The sequence below is a fragment of the Odontomachus brunneus genome, unplaced genomic scaffold (assembly GCF_010583005.1).
Source record: "Odontomachus brunneus isolate Ranch 3 - 2012 unplaced genomic scaffold, Obru_v1 Obru_scaffold_012, whole genome shotgun sequence".
Taxonomy (NCBI): domain Eukaryota; kingdom Metazoa; phylum Arthropoda; class Insecta; order Hymenoptera; family Formicidae; genus Odontomachus; species Odontomachus brunneus.
The window spans coordinates 3267557-3284719 of record NW_022639462.1 but is presented as its reverse complement, the minus strand read 5'-3'; the positions used below and the strand labels follow the sequence as shown (position 1 = coordinate 3284719).

The window sequence follows — 17163 nt, the reverse complement described above, 5'->3', positions numbered from 1 at the left end:
CACACACACACACACACACACACACACACACACACACACACACGCGCGCGCGCGCGCGCGTATTACATATTATTATCTTGCATCTCTCTATTTCTATTTTCTTGCTTTGTTTGTATTTTCTGTTCCTTATATGCATAAAATAATATACATAATTAATTCAGCACACTTGTAAAAATGTCCGGATGCTTTCTTTTAACGCAAACAACAAATATAAATTTTGCTACGTTGATTTTACTGTTGTTTATTGATCGTTCGTGTTGAAGGAAAGCGTTTAAAAATTTTCACAAGTGAGCTTAATTGTTCACGAGTGTCTTTTGTGCATATATTTTTTATCTCTATGTATATCGTTATACCAGGTCTGTAAATATGAAACCGGAATTTGCCCATAGATGGTCCTAGCTGTCAATGTAGTTACCGTCAAACCGCGTCATTGTCGCCATTTCCTTGTTGACATCTCTGACAAAGATTTTCAACTCAACAATACAAGTTTCATACAACAGCATAGTTTGTAATAGCGTTGAACATGTCGAATTTTGTGCCCGGAAACTACGATTTGCGGACAGCATTGATTTTCTGTTACCATTTGAAGAAAACTGCTGCAGAATCGCATCGAATGCTTGTCGAAGCTTACGGTGAGCATGCTCTTGGTAAATCACAGTGCTTTGAGTGGTTTAAGAAATTCAAAAGTGGCGATTTTGACGCGAGAAACGAAGAACGTGGAAGACTACCGAAAAAGTTTGAAGACAGCGAATTGCAAGCATTATTGGATGAGGATGACACTCAAACGCAACAACTCGCGGGTCAATTAAATGTGACACGAGAAGCTGTCTCCATACGTTTGAAAGCCATGGGAAAGATCCAGAAGATGGGAAAATGGGTTCCACATGAACTGAATGAAAGACAGCAGAAAAACCGAAAAACCACTTGCGAAATGCTGCTCGCCAGGTACAAAAGAAAGTCATTTCTCCATCGAATTGTGACTGGCGATGAAAAGTGGATATATTTTGAGAATCCTAAGCGTAAAAGATCATGGGTAACTCCAGGCGAACCATCGACATCGACTGCAAGGCCAAATCGCTATGGACGGAAGACAATGCTCTGTGTTTGGTGGGATCAGAAGGGTGTGATCTATTATGAGCTGCTAAAACCTGGCCAAACCGTTAATACTGAACGCTACCGACAACAAATGATCGATTTGAATCAAGCTTTGCGTGAAAAACGACCAGAATATAAAAAAAGGCAACACAAAGTGATTTTGCTTCATGATAATGCACCATCACACACAGCAAAACTGGTCAAGGAAACGATTGAGGCGTTTAGTTGGGAAATACTTTCGCATGCGGTTTACTCATCAGACTTGGCTCCGTCCGATTACTATTTATTTGCATCGATGGGACACGCACTTGCTAAGCAACGCTTCACTTCTTACGAAAATGTACGAAAATGGCTCGATGACTGGTTTGCCTCAAAACAGCAACAGTTTTTTTGGCGTGGCATCCACAAATTGTCAGACAGGTGGGAAAAATGTATAGCTAGCGATGGGCAATACTTTGAATAAAATATTTTTTATCATTTTCATACAATAAACGTGTATTTTCTATACAAAAATTCCGGTTTCATATTTACATACCTGATACATAAAATTGGATACGATTTCTTTCTTCTGACATCATTAAACAAGGACAGTCTTAGCGAGTTATAATATAACACGGTTGGCCGCGAGTTGCTTTGCTCTAGCACTTGACTTCGCGATATTCTCGTATCGCTTGATATGTATTAATCGGGACACTTCCGCTGTTCCGCCATTTAATAGAGAAACATAATCAACTGACACTTTCTGTATGGAGATGATGACGATCTCGCCGTCCCGCCATCTAACGGAGAAATATAGTCAACTGACATTTTCTGTATGGAGATGATGACGACGTTTCTTATACGTGTAAATTCCTTATTTCTGATTTTGAGCTAAGATATCTCAGCTTCTAAAGCACGTAGGGAAAAAGTAAAGACGGTTTTATAAAGTAATGTAAATCCAAGGAATTGATTAAACCTATCCAGAACCTCATCCGTTCAGCCGTTATAGCCGAACGCGAAATTTTGCCTATGTTTAACTAAGGTCGTCGCGTAAATATATACGGTCGGCCGCGTAAGTATATAAGTTGCTTCGCGCTTGCACTTGGCTTCGCGACACTCCCGTGTCGCTTGATAATATCATAGTAATACTTCTATAATATTTCTACGATATTGCAATATTACGGAAATATTATTGTGATATTATGTAATATTATGTGCTATGTGGGGTATTATAGGTTATGGCAATATAAGTTGGTAATATGTCCAACGGTGACCATATAAGCAACACGTGTCATTTTATCAAAATGTTTTTAATATTCCGTTATTGATTAAAGTAAATTTCGATATCGTTATTAAAATCAGTATAGATAACTGTATATTAAGCAATTGTTTAACTAATATTATAAATGAATAAACATGAAAACAATAACAGTTTTACCGGAGCGCAGTACGAAGCGTCTGTCGTTAAACACATTAACTCTATACTATAAAAGCTGTACGAGATATTTCACAACGACAATTGTGTAACGTGTTCTAATAACATGTAAAGAAAAACATACTAGTCTCATTTGAATTTTTCCTTGCAAATTACGTCTTTTACAGCTAATTGGCCATATTAAAAACCTGGCCAATTTACCTTACATCGGTGACTGGAAAAAGTAATAAGATGTCCTTATACTTTCGTATAAGTATAATAACATTTTTATATAAACCCACACAAAATAAAAACCTCCATTAGACGTCCATAAATCATCCATAGCTCCACCAGACATTTATCTCCACGGTGGACAACAAGTGGATCTCTAATGGATGTCCATAATTCATCGATGGTAGATATCCGTATAACATCCATCGTGGACGTCCACTGTATATCTACTATGGATGTGCAATAGATTTTCACGTTTAATTTTTTATTGAATTTCAGTACGATCTCTATTACATTATAACTTTTCGAGTAGAACATAAGAATCAAAATGATATCAATTTGACATCATTTTGGCCAAACATTGAACAATTTATATCAATTATCAGCCAAAAAATATTAAATTAATATCATTTTGACTATTATGTTTTACTTAGGCTATTCCTAACAATACAAAAGATGATTGTAATTAAAATATATTATATATTAAATAATGTGAAAACTTTTTTATTTTTATTGCAACATTGGCATAAAATAGATTCCTCACAACACTGATATCATTTGACATCAAAATATTACGAGGGAGAAAGAAGGAATATTTTCTCTGTTTTGCGGGCACGTTGTATGTTAAAGTTTGACTACTTATACAACATTGTATCAATATTAATCGCATGGTGATTGTTGTTACGTCCTTTAAAACGTTTACCGATAAATATATCATTATATTATATTTTTGAACGCTATAAAAGTATATTGTAAATACATTCCACCAAGATATTGTTACACCGAATTGGCGTCATCAGTTCCCGTACAATTGTTGAGGTTAAGTATTGAACAGCATAGTCATCTAAAGATGGGTGACCGTCTAACACGGGATTGAATCCACGCGAATGTCACGAATAAATAAAATGACACAAAATATGAAATGCCGGTTTTTTTTGTTATTTAGACAAAATAATATTTCATTTTTCACTGAGTGAAATTATGTAGTATTACTGAGATATTGCAATAATACTGTGATATTGTGTAATATTTATTATAACGTCCACTGGAAATCCAATGGAGGTGCAAGATGCGGGCATTTGGATGTTGAGTGGAGATTTTATGGATTTTCCATGGACGTCTATTAGAGGTTTTGAATATCTATGATGGATGTCTAATGGACCATAGAAGGAGGAGGGCATACTAGGTGGCGGCGGGACGCCATGCGTTTGAGATCTGCGTATCTTTTCGTTCCATAGAGAGAAAAATATCGAGAGCGCGGTTCTGCTAGGCCGGGACTCAAACCCGGGTCTTTCGCTTGCCGGGCGACTGCTCTAAATCACTGAGCTACCTGACGCTCTACGCTCACGACACTCTCCTCTTCCCAGATAACGCTCAGAGATGCCGTTCGGAAGCGACATCTCTGGCGCGATCTCGAGCGCACGGCGACTACAGAGAGAAACAATGTTACTGTACCAAATGGTACAGCTGTCAGTTTCTCAAAGTCAAAGGTTGCTATCCTTTAAGACTTGCTGTCCATGTATGCCCGTCTCCACCGTTGCCCCTACGCTTGATTATGATGCAACAGATACTTCATAGAATTGCATTTAATGTGTATATAAGTTACACGTTTGCACTAGATACACTTTCGACGCTATTTTTATTCCAACGTCGTAATCACGGATTGCGGTACTTTATATATCTAGTGACTTTAATAACACTCTCGCCATTCTGTCATCGAACGGAGGACATGGTCAACGGACATTTCTGTGGTGAGGAGACGTTTCTTATGTATAAATTCATGATTTCAGATTTTGAGCTAAGATAGCTCAGCTTCTGGAGCATGTAAAGAAAAAGTAAAGACAGTTTTACTATGTAATATGAACCCAAGAGATCGATTAAGTCCCTCCAGAATTTCGTCAATTCAGCCGTTATTGCCGAAATGACAATCTAACCTACATTCAACTAAAACCGTCGCATAATTATACACGGTAGGCTGCGTCACTTCGCGTTTGCACTTGGCTTCATGACACTATCGTGTCGCTTGATTATATAGCACGAAATTTTTTGTTATCATTTCTCAATATCTCTTATATTTTTAGAGATAATAGTAAAGATATGAAAAATTCGATTTTCTTTGAAAGGGAATTTTCATCCGTCGTTTCTTAGCAAAAATTAAAAAAAAATAGCTAAATGATTAGATTTATATATACTTTATTTCTGCAAAAGTTCTAATTTTTTCGGAATTTTATATTTCGCGAATCTTTCTTGCCAGAAAGTATTGTTAACGACGCAATACCCTTTGCGCTATGCAATCCTTAGCATCATTTCTTATACCCTGGATTCCCTTGTGATCACCTCTAAAAAAATTCCCCAAGCATGTTGAGTGCAACTACAGCCCCATTACCATGTCAAAATGAAAACGAAAACAAATGATTTATTTAAAAGAAAAGAATAGATCCTTTTAAATTTGAAAAGTATGTTTAAAAAGTATGTAAAAAGTATGTATTTAAAAAATATTTAAAAAATATTTACTTATTTTAAAAGTGAGTAAAATATAAATAAACCACTTTATAAATTTAAATAAATTGTTTTCTGAAAATAAAAGAAACTTTAATTTTTGAAACACAAGAAAGATACTTTTAACATTAAAAAATAATTTATTTAGATTTATAAAATGATTTACTTATATTTTACTTCTTTTAAATTTTCTTGTATTTCATTTACTTTTAAAATAAGCAAATATTTATTTAAACACAATTTTTAAAAAACAATTTAAAAAAACTAATTTTCTTCTTGTAAGGAAATTATTTGCTTATTCCTATACATAGATATTTAAAGAAAATCAAAGAAATCATTTTTTTTTAGAAATTTATAATTTTATATTTCATCTTTAAATAAAAAAAATATTTCTTCATATTTATTACATGTCTTCTAAAGTCTAACAAATATATTTTTAAGTTAAGAGAAATTATATTTAATAAAATATATTTCTCTAATTTAAAAAGTTTTTTCAGTGTACATTACTAAGTTATTTCGATTTTCTTATTTCTTTATTAATTTAATAGTTATAAATAATTACATTTATTTTTTTCATGTATAATATTTGTAAATAGATGAGGATTTTTGTTTCCAATATGTGTTAGATGACTGGCAAGTTAAGAGTGTGGAAAGAGTGTGAGAGAAAGAGAGAGAAGAGTTTGGTGTTGAGGGGAGGTGTGAGTGGGAGGAAGAGAAGGGTAGAGAGGGGAGTGTGGGAGTGTGTGGGCGAGAGAGGGAAGAGTGAAGGGGTGGAAAAGTGAGGACGAAGTTGGAAAACAAAAGAGGTTAGAATAGAGAAGGAGTGGAAAAGTAGAGAGGAGAGAAGTAGAGAGAGACATCTGTGTGAGTGAGTAGGAACTGGAAAGCACAGGTAGGCAGAAACATAGACTAGAGAGTAGTGAAATAGATAGGAATAAGAGGAAAAGGAATAGTAAGATTAGAAAGAGAGGATAAGAGAAGAGGTTGGAGGAAAGAGATATGGAGGAAAAGAATGGAGGGTTAATGAAGAAGGGCAGAGGAGGTTTGTTAAAGGAAGAAAGGAGAGGTAGTGTGGGGATGTTGGAGGAGATGTTTAAAAGAAAGAGGGAGAAGGAGGAGAAAGAGCGGAGAAGGGAAGAGGAGGAAGGAGGTAGGGAAGAGGAGGAGTGGTACGTTTTTAAGAAGAGGAGGAGGGCATTGAGGTCGCATAAAAAGGAAAGGGTGGCGGTGAGGCGGAGGAGTCGGGAAGAGGGAGGGAGTTGAATGAATGGAGGAGAGAAATGAAGGAGGGCATGAGGGAAATGGTGAAAGTAATAAAAGAGATGAGGGAAGAAATAAGCAGTTAAATGAAAGAAATGAGGGAGGGGCTGGAGGGGATAAGGAGGTTGATGGAAAAGAAGGAGAAAGCGTGGAGAAGAGAGAATGAGGAACTAAAGAGGAAGAATAAAGAAACTAGAGGAAAAAATAGAGAGGAAGGAAGAGAAGATGATGAGAGTTATGGGCGAAAGGAGGAGAGAGGCAAGAGAGCTGGTGAAAGAGATAAGAAAGATGGAAAGGAGGGTGGAGATGAGAGAAAGAGAAGAAAGAAGGAGAAATATAATGGTAAAAGGGATGAAGGGAGAGGAAAGGGAAGTAGAAGGGAGGATAAAAGAAATAATGAAGGTGAAGGAGATAGAAGATGAGATAAGGGAGGTGAAGAAGATAGGGAGTAGAGAGGGAGATGGATGCGTAAGGATTAGAATGAAGAAACTGGAAGGGAAAAAGGAGATTATGAGGAGGAAGAAGGAGAGGGAAAAGAGGGGGGTGTGGATAAGAGATGATTTAACGTGGAAAGAAAGGAAGATGAAGTGGAATTTGGAGGAGATTGCTAGAAGAGAGTGGGAAAAGGGCAGGAGGATGTGGATAAGATATAGAAGAATACAAATAGATGGGAAGTGGTAGAATTGGAAGAAGTATGAAGAGATATTGAGATTGAGAGAGGGGGAGGTTGAGAGGAGTGAAGTGTTGGGGGGATCAGATTAGAGGAAGAGGGAAGGAAGGAGGGAGGGAGCGAGGGGAGTGAAAAGAAGGAAGGATGGAAAGTATCGTTTTGGAACGTGGCGGGATTGGGGAACAAGGACAAGGAATTCTGGGAGAGGGTGAAGAAATAGGAGGTGGTAGTGATGATGGAAACGTGGTTAGAGAAAAAAGATTGGGAAAGATTGAAGGACAGACTACTGAAGGAATATAGATGGAAAGTGTAGATGGCGAGAAGGAGGAACAGGAAGGGGAAGGCGAGAGGGGGGATGTTAATAGGAGTGAGGAAGGACTTAGGGGAGATAGAATTAAAGGAAGAGGAGGAGGAAGTGGAAGGGAGGATAAAAGGGGGAATTATCAAGGAAATATGTAAATGGGTGATCATAGGAGTATATATAAATGGAAATATAAAGAGAAGCTAGAAAGGTTGAAAGTTTGGATGGAGAATGCGGGAGAAAAAAGGAGGGTGGTTGTAGGAGAAGACTTTAACGCGAGGACGGGAAAGAGGGGAGGGTGGTGTGAGGGTGGAGGAAGGGAAGAGGAAGGGGGCAGTGGTGATCGAAGGACAAAAAGGGGAATGGGGAAGATAGAAAATTGCTGTATGTAATAGAGAAGAGGATTCGTGATAATGAATGGGAATGTGGTTGGGGATGAAGAGGCTGAGTTTACGTATACGGGAGGAAATGGGGAGTCAGTGATTGATTATATACTGGGATGTGGGGGGGTATTAAGAGATGTGATAAGGATGGAGGTGAGGAAATAGACTCGGATCATCACCCAGTAATCTTGGAGCTGAAAGGGAAGGTTAGGAAAATGGAAAGGCGGGGAGTGGAAAGAGCGGGGAAATGTAGAGATAAATGGGATGAGGAAGGAAGGAAGAAATTTTAAAGGATGTTAGGGAGGATTCAGGCAGATGGGGAAGGGAGGCAGGAGAAGATGGTGGAAGTGATAGAGAGGATAAAAAGAACTTTGAAGGTATGTAAGGGGGAGGATGAGAGGGTTAAAGAGGGGAGAGGGAGGAGAGGATGGTGGGATGGGAATTGTAGGAAGAAGAAGAAGGAGGTAAGAAGAGAGTTGAAAAGGTGGAGGGGAGGGGGGGCAGGAGGCAAGGTTGGATATAAGGAAAGGAAGAGAGAGAGTATAAGAGGCTTTGTAAGAGGAAGAAGAAAAAGGAAAGAAAGAGGATAGAAAGGGAGATAATGGAAGCAAGGACAGAGGAAAGGGTTTGGCACTTGATGAAAAGAGAGCGAGGAAGGCTGTAGGAAATTAAAATGGGGGAATGGAAGAAATACTTCATGAGGGTGATGGGGGAGTAGAGGAGAAGGTGGTAAGTGGAGGAAGGAGAGGTGGAGAAGGAAGAAATAGGATGGGAGGAGATAAACGAGGTTATGAAGAAGTTGAAAGATGGGAAAGCAACGGGGTTAGATGAGGTACCGATCAAAGTATGGAAATATGGAGGGGGAGAGGTGGAGAAGTGACAATGGAGAATGTGTATGGAAAGGTATTGAGAAGAGTGGGATGTCCGGAAGAGTGGAAGGAGGGGATGGTGATACCGATAAGGAAGAAAAAGAATGATGAAAGCGTAGAGGATTATAGAGGGGTAACATTGTTGCTATCATTATATAAGGTATGTAACGGCCTTGCGTTACGTGCGGGATAGTCTTAGTCGGTGCGGTCGGAGGTTTTGTTCGTTAAATGAAAAGCAGTGGTGTAGGTTATAATAACGTGGAACTATATTCTAATCTCAAGGCTATTTACAATTATTTACATGCGAAGTTACGCCGCTGGCGCGTGGTCGCGTTTTTGCTCTCGCCGGGAGTCGATGTTGTCGTCGCGCGATCAGCTGCGAGCGTCGAGACGCGCGAGTGTCCGGCGGAACGCGGTCGGGAATGTTTCCCGATATGCTATTGTCCGTCGTTGGAGTTCGTTGACTCGTCGGCTTTAAGCTGCTTGCTTACACCGGCTTTTAACCTGGCTGGTTTAAAGGCGCTCGTCGTCACCGGGTATCTTACGCTCTGTACGCGTTCGCGATCTTATGTGTTCGCGGCGTGGCGTGAGGGACAGGAGGTCGACGTCGCGTATCCACTTCGGTCGGCGGAGCGGTATCGGAGAAAGGATGTCGACGTCGCGAATCCACTTTGGTCGACGGAGCGGTGTATGGATAGGAAGCCGACGTCGCGTATCCACTTCGGTCGGCGGGGCGGTGTCGGAGAAAGGATGCCGACGTCGCGAATCCACTTTGGTCGACGGAGCGGTCTATGGATAGGAAGCCGACGTCGCGTATCCACTTCGGTCGACGTAGCGGTCTAGGATCTCTGGGAGGTTGCAAGCTTTTGATCGGTTGTGTCTCCGGGGAGCTTCTCGATCAATCTCTCTCGATCGCGTTTTCGTGTCGGCTTTTATACTAATTTGTAACAAACAGCGAGGCTGTTTGTTGCCCTTGCGGTTGTTTCGCGCGCGGTTGTTCGGCGCTAATTTTGTTAGTCTAAATAACGTTTCTTACGTATCTACTCTTCCGGTTGTCTTTCGTGACGATCCTTTCCAAGGATCGTCACAGGTATATACGGCAGTTTTAGCGGAAAGATTAAGGGAAGAAGTGGAAAGAAGGGGGTTGCTATCAGAGAGTCAGGCGGGATTTAGAGAGGGAACGGGAACGGTGGATCAAATATATATGTTAAATTATTTAATAAATAGTTGGGAAGGGATGGAGGAAAAATGGTAGCATTTTTTATTGATTTGAAGGCGGCATTTGATTCGGTAAAGAGGCAGAAGTTGATAGAGGCAATGAGGGAGAGGGGAGTGACAGAGGGCTTAGTGGTAAAAGTGAAGGAATTGATGATAGAGACGAGAAGTAGGGTGAGGGTGGGAGAGAAAGTAGGGAGGAGATATTGGACGAGTAGGGGATTGAGGCGGGGGTATCCGTTGAGTTTGGTGTTATCCAACATTTTGTTAGCGGATCTAGAGGGAATAATGAAAAAGCGAGGCTGGGAAGGAGTGAGGATAGGAGGAGAAAAATACTACACACTGGCGTATGCGGATGATGTGGTTCTGACGGTGGAGGAGGAAGAAGATATGAAGACGATGATAGGGCGGTTGGAGGGGTACTTAGATAGGAAAGGGTTAGAACTAAATGCGAGCATGTCGAAGATTATGAGGTTCAGGAAAGGAGGGAGAGAGAGAAGGTATGACAGGATGTGGAAGAGAAAGAAATTGGAGGAGGTAAAGGAGTTTAGATATTTAAGATATATGTTGAAGAGAAATGGAGGACAGAAAGCGCAGGTAAGAGATAGGAGAAGGAGGACATCGGTGCTGATGAGGTTTAGGGAATAGGGAAGAGAGTATGGGGGAGAGATTGGAAAAGAAGGTTATGGCTGTTCGATAGATTACTGTGGATAGTGATGGGATATGGAGCGGAGATTTGGGGAGGGAGAGGGAGGAGTTGGAGAAAGTTCAAGAAATAGTTTGTGAAGTGGACAATGAGAGTGGAGAGAAGAACACCGAGGTATATGATAAGGGAGAAGGTGGGAAGGGAGAAGATGAGTGGGAGGGCAGGGAAGAGGGCTTGGGATTTTGAGAGGAGACTGGAGGAGGGAGGAGAAGGGGTAGCGACAAGAAGATATTGGAAGGAAATGAGGAAGAGGTGGAAAAAGGGCAAGATCGTGGGAGGCTCGGAGAAAGAAAGGAAATTGTTTATTGAAAGAAAAGGTTTAAGTGTAGGGGAAGAGGAGGAGATGGAATATGAGGAATTGGAGGGGGGGGGGGAGAGGGGGAGGAAACGAAAGTCCACGCGATAGGTTAAATTAGATTAAGTTAGATATGAAAGTTAGGTATAAGTTAGATGTAAGATTTAGGTGTAAGATTAGAGGTAAAAGGTAGGTTGCGGACGTGTGTGTGCGTAGCGAGGCAAAGAGTTGTATAAATATTGTAAGCCCATATTGGGGATCAATAAAGGACATATACATACATATTTGTAAATAGAAATATTTACAAAATATTACTACAAATATTTATTTTTTGGGAAGTTTGCGTCCCGATTGCCGACAGTACAATTGACCACAAATTGTAATGATTGGTTCGATCTGGTAATTCACTAGATAATTCTTATCATCGATTGGTTTGTGTGCAATCGTACTGTAGGCAATCGGGACGCTCCCTTATTTTTTGTTTATATAAATATTGTATAAAATATTTAGCCTACATTTTAATAATATTTTGAATAAAGATTTTGATACTTTTTCCCTTTATGTTCTTAAAATATTTATAAAATATTTATATAATATAAAAAAAGGTAATTTGTCATAAATATTTATGAATCTTTATCATAAATATTGTGTGCTGTCTGGAAAATTCCTCTATTTTTTTAATTTACTATTTATTATTTTTATTTATGAGAAAATAACTATTTTTAAAAAGCTCTAAATTTATATATTTTTAAAACGGAAAATCACTAAAAATTTTGAAATTTAGTCACAGTTTTACTTGATATTACTGAAATTTAAAGAAACAATTTTTTGTCGCTGTTATAATGTCATAAAGTCTCTCAAAATCGTCTTTCTTGGTCATTTCACCTCTTTTCTCCCAAAATGGTAAAGTCAAATTTGGACAATGTATTCAATATATTCAGTGGCCGAAGATATGCTGGATATGAATATTTGTACTTGTGTTGCAAAAAGATCACAATTTGTCGGGCTGTGTTATTTATTGATTTCGATTATATGGTTTGTTTATTAAAAAAAATAAAGTTGACTTAACAGAGAATTTCAATATTATTATGTAATTATATATTTTTTCAAGATCATTATAAGCCTAAATAAATATTATCATAAAACATTATCATGTTTTTTTCTAGAAATCCTGGAACTTTTATCCGTGACATTTTTTGATATCGTACTTACTTTCTAAGATATATTACAATTTATCGTTAAACTTATTGCATATAATCATCTTTTATTAGAATGATAAAACTCTTATTTTGCTACGTTATTCAACACAATATTTATCTAAGCAATTTATATACGATGTAGGTAAAGATTGGCAGTGGATGCCCGAATCAAGGAACAGTACATATCTAAAAATTCTAAAGCGTTTTGAAGACAAAAGGGCTGCTGCTTTTTCCATTCATCAAATTGCATTGATGGGAGCGTCCGAAGGAAAGGAAGTTGGACAATGGTTTGGTCCTAACACAATTGCACAAGTATTAAAGTATGTATTTTGACGAAATTTACATTATATTAAGTCAAGTTATCTGCAATGTATCTCGAACAAACTTTTCACATTTACTTAAAAGTCATTCTTAATAATTTTGGTAATTATGCGTATATTAAGATACTTTACTGATGATATTAACTTTCACATATGTTGTTATATATAAAGATATGATCTTGAATATAATCTTTAAAAATTCTTAGCCAATGGTCATTGTTTGTAAAAATAATTATTAAGAAAAGAAGTTTTGAGACATAATAATAAACGTTAATATTGAAGAGAGAGAATATAATTGTCTAATGTGTATATTAGGGTAATAGGTTTGATGCGTCGATATGTAGCAGGCGTTTAGTATATGAAGGGTGGAAAGACAGACCAATAACTTTTAACCAAAAAACGCGGCACATCCGCGTGTCCTCTCCGCAAGATTCACCGTGCGGTTTTCCCCTTCGACCTATCGAGTCATAGTCTTGATGGTGTTGTGACGGTGCAGCCGTGGAGGCGTCCGTCTCAAGGAAACCGTACCGGATTTGTGTGTGAGTGCTTTCGCTTATCGCGTCGCTGACGGTTTTCGCGAATATTCTCGAATACCGCGTTCCGGCGTGTGTTTGTTTGTGACCGTCCTTAGGACAAATATCGGAAGCGAATGTTGCGAGCGGAGCAGATGTGAAGGTCAGCGCATCTCCAACTTTGTGCCCCCCCCTCTCCCCCGACTTCCTTGGCCGGCCACCCGGACTGGAGGAACAGAGAACATCGAAGGACTAGAAAACAGCGACCGACAACTCAACACCACTTAAGACCAGGTGAATCGCTCTCTCATTATTTCATATTACATTATGTCGGATTATCGCTCGCTCAATATTCGTGAATCTCATACCGCTGAGAATATCCCGAAGTAAGAAACAGTATCGCAAGTAGGCAGTATTCTGTCAGCGGTGTTTACTTTCAGCGAACGCAGCCGTCATGAGAGCCTAGGAGGAAAAAACGGGAGCGCCAAGACAGCCAGCGAGATGATCCGCGACGTCAACAATGTCTCGAGACAGGAACCGTCTCGAGACCATAATAGCGATAGATACCGATTCCCGACTGCGAAATATCGCAGGACGAGGGGAGAAGAGACGCAGGAGGACTCGCTAAGCTATGCGATCCTCCAAGAGCCGAAAGCGAGCAGCCTGACCGCGACCGTCGCCGTGAGCTGATTACCGCGCCGAAGCTACGACTTCCGTATCGTGTGTGCCGACCGCGGTTGAGAGAGAGAGCGAGAGGAGAGAAAGAGTGGACGGAGCGCGTGCAGCGAGAGGGCGAGAGCAAAGAGAGAGTAGATAGAGCGCGTGGAGAGAGAGAGTAGATAGAGAGGAAGAGAAAGAGAGGACAGTCATCGCCGCCGCCGCAGCTGACCCCAGGGCCGCCTCCGATCTTTGTAAGACCACCCATCTATTCCGTAGTTCGTCCGATTGTCGAAATTCATGTCGTTATCGCTCACGTACCGTGTCTCGTCCGCGGAGCGGCCGCGCGTGTTAAGGCTCACCCGAGGAGACCGGCCTCGGGTTTCTCATTTAGCAAGCATAATGTCGTGTCGCGAGTAACGCCTGTTTTGTGCTAAAAATTACCGAGTTTCCTTTATCGGGACGAGCGAGAGTCACGCAAATAAACGTATTGTTACCGAAACGAGTAGAGTCATTTTAACCCTCTCCTAACCCATCCCGTCTCCGACTTGAAATCTTGCGAGCTACCGGTCCCGACAGTTCCGGAACACGCGACTTTCGTGGTACATATCGAATCTCGCGTTTACCGAGGTGGTGCGGCCTTTTCGCACCTGGCGCCAAACTATCGTTCGCGTTTTCGTGGCGTGACTCTGAGCCGACGGCAAATTGACGACGCGGCTGAGAGGCGACTGTCTGCCGTCGCTCGCGAAATAATTTAGCGAGTCTCGTCGCAGTGTATAGGATACGTCACAAACCATTGTCGCGGCTATAGAGTCTTCGACGAATCTGGGATTAATTTTGAAAGGTTCCTTGAATTTTTTATCAAATTTTGTTTGATTTTGTCCGGAACACTTAAGAAATACAAAATCTCCTATATTGAATCGTTTTACGTTCGTCTTTCTAAAATGAGTCATTTCCATACGATAGCTAATCGTTCGATGTTTTCCGAAATATTTGCTCGAATTTCGCCTACGTTAAAACGTTTAGGTTCTTCGCGGTTTTTTCTATCTTTATCATTCCTAAAGATTGAACTTGCACACTAAACATCAGTTCAATCAGAGTAGTCAATGGCTTTACACTACTATTCGGAGCCAGTTCTACTTCCCCGAGTTCCTTCATCCATATTTTGTTAAAGTCACTTTCGACTATTGTTAACTAGCTTTTTAATATCTGCATAACCCTTTCAATTTGTCTGTTAGCTTTACTTGCAGTAGCTATGAGATGCAAATCTATGTTATTATTTTTACAAAAATGTTTGAATTCAGAACAAGTAAAACAACAACCTTGGTTACCCAGGTAGTAAGATGACATCTAAAGACGTCATTAAAATGTCATTAAGACGTCATAGACGTTTTAATGACGTCTTTAGACGTCACCTTGCTACTTGGGTTGTTATTTTAGCTCCGAATAAATAGCAAATTCAATGATTCCTACACTCATTAAATTGAGCGTAAGTGTATACTTTAACAATTTGGTGAGTGGATTGATAATTATAGGGTGTCTCAGATTACCTTCACAATCTCTCGTAAGGACGTAGAGACAAATATCCTATATCATTTTGCGATATTCTCAATAATAACCGAGAAATTAATTGTAAAAGATTAAGAAAAAACGCACGCTGAATAGTTGAGGGAGGAACACTCGCGACCCAGTAATATGGCAGGCAGATGCCAGCGAGCGGCTTATATCGCTACAATCCTATGTCTTGCTGCACCGCGCCGAGGGGAGATGTAGGAGTGCAGCGATATAAGTATAGGCAGTAGTGCGTTGTTTTCAATTACCACGCGCCGATATCCGTGTGCTATATTATTAGGCCACGAGCGCTCCTTTCTCAACCATTCAATGTGCGTTTTTCCTTAATCTTTTACAATTAAATTCTCGGTTATTATTGAGAATACTGTAAAACGGTGCCAGGAAGCTCTATGTTTTACCAGGAAAGTCTATGTTTTACCAATTTGAAATAATGTTAAAGATTTGCGGATCATATTGTTGATTGACAGTTAACCATCTACATTGAAATTCGACAATTTGAATATTTTTTGTGTTGGGTCTCTTTGTAGCTATCGGAGAATTCATTGTATGAGTAGTGATGGAATTCGGGAGTATTTCCGAAACAATCTGCATGTGCCATGTTATATAATATCTGATCATATTCATAGTCAAAATCATAACTATGGAGTACAACCTATTATTGATGAACTCTGGGAGTCAGGTCGCGTTTGGCGCGAGTAGATATACAAGGGGGATTCTAACATAGGTCCTCTCAGAGGGTGCGGGACGAGAGGGAACTGCGGGCGCGGGAGCTGACGTCACGTAGGGCAAAGGGGAAATTATCGACGTTACCGACGTTTTTTTACCGACATTTTTTACCGATATATTTATTTACCGGTATTTTTACCGACATATATACATATTTATTTATTACCGATATTTTTACCAACATATTTATTGCTGGTATTTTTACCGACATATTTATTTATTACCGGTATTTTTACCAACATATTTATTTGTTACCGATATTTTTACCGACATATTTATGTATTACCGGCATATTTGGCATAATTTTTATCGACTCTGCGATCTGTTTTTTACCGACATTTTAGGTGTACAACTTCCGCCGTTTTCCTATAGATAGCTTTAGCAGTAAGTGGTGGTCGAAATAAATAGATCATAGACGTCATACAATAAACTTGGGCATCTGTCAACATAACTCCATAGAAACATTAGTCGATTTGTGTCTGCATCATAAAGTTATTCTTGATTGAAAATGTCAGTTTACGAGCCAAATTCTCGTCATTTGCGGAAGGTTTTAATTTTCTGCTTCAATATGAAGAAATCTGCGGCTGAGGCTCATCGAATGTTCTCAAATACTTATGATGAGGCCGTTAGTAGAGAAAGAACATGTCGTAAGTAGTTTCAACGCTTCAAGAACGGTGATTTTGATGTCGAAGATCGGCATAGCGGTGGAAAAGAGAAGGTTTTGGAAGATGCAGAATTGGAGGCATTATTTGATCAAGACTCGTGTCAAAATCAAGAAGAATTGGTACGATCATTGGGAGTGACTCAACAAGCCATTTCAAAACGCCTCAAAGCCTTGGGAATGATTCATAAGGAAGGAAATTGGGTGCCGTATTGAAGCCGAGAGATGTTGAACGGCGTTTGTTTGCTTGTGAACAGCTGCTTGAAAGGCAAAGACGGAAAGGATTTCTGCATCGCATTGTGACTGGGGACGAAAAATGGGTTCATTACGATAACCCCAACCGCAGAAAATCATGGGGAGTTCCCCGGCCATGCTTCCACGTCGACGGCCAAACCGAATATTCACGGCTCCAAGGTCATGCTCTGTATTTTGCGGGACCAGCTCAGCGTAGTGTATTATGAGCTGTTAAAACCGACTGAAACAATCACAGGCGATCGGTATCGAATGCAATTGATGCGTTTGTGCCGAGCATTGAAAAACAAACGGCCGCAATACAACGAGAGACACGATAAAGTGATTTTGCAGCATGACAATGCTCG

The 17163-nt window shown here is 39.8% G+C and overlaps 1 protein-coding gene across 1 annotated transcript in view; it reads left to right on the top strand.

The window, feature by feature from the left end:
* The window catches only part of LOC116840851 (cysteine protease ATG4B), a 439371-nt gene that overhangs the window by 88698 nt on the left and 333510 nt on the right, over window positions 1-17163 (top strand). The window contains exon 4 of the mRNA XM_032808122.1: window positions 12259-12436. Within this exon, the coding sequence (XP_032664013.1) occupies window positions 12259-12436 (178 nt within the window). The remainder of the gene's footprint in view (window positions 1-12258; window positions 12437-17163) is intronic.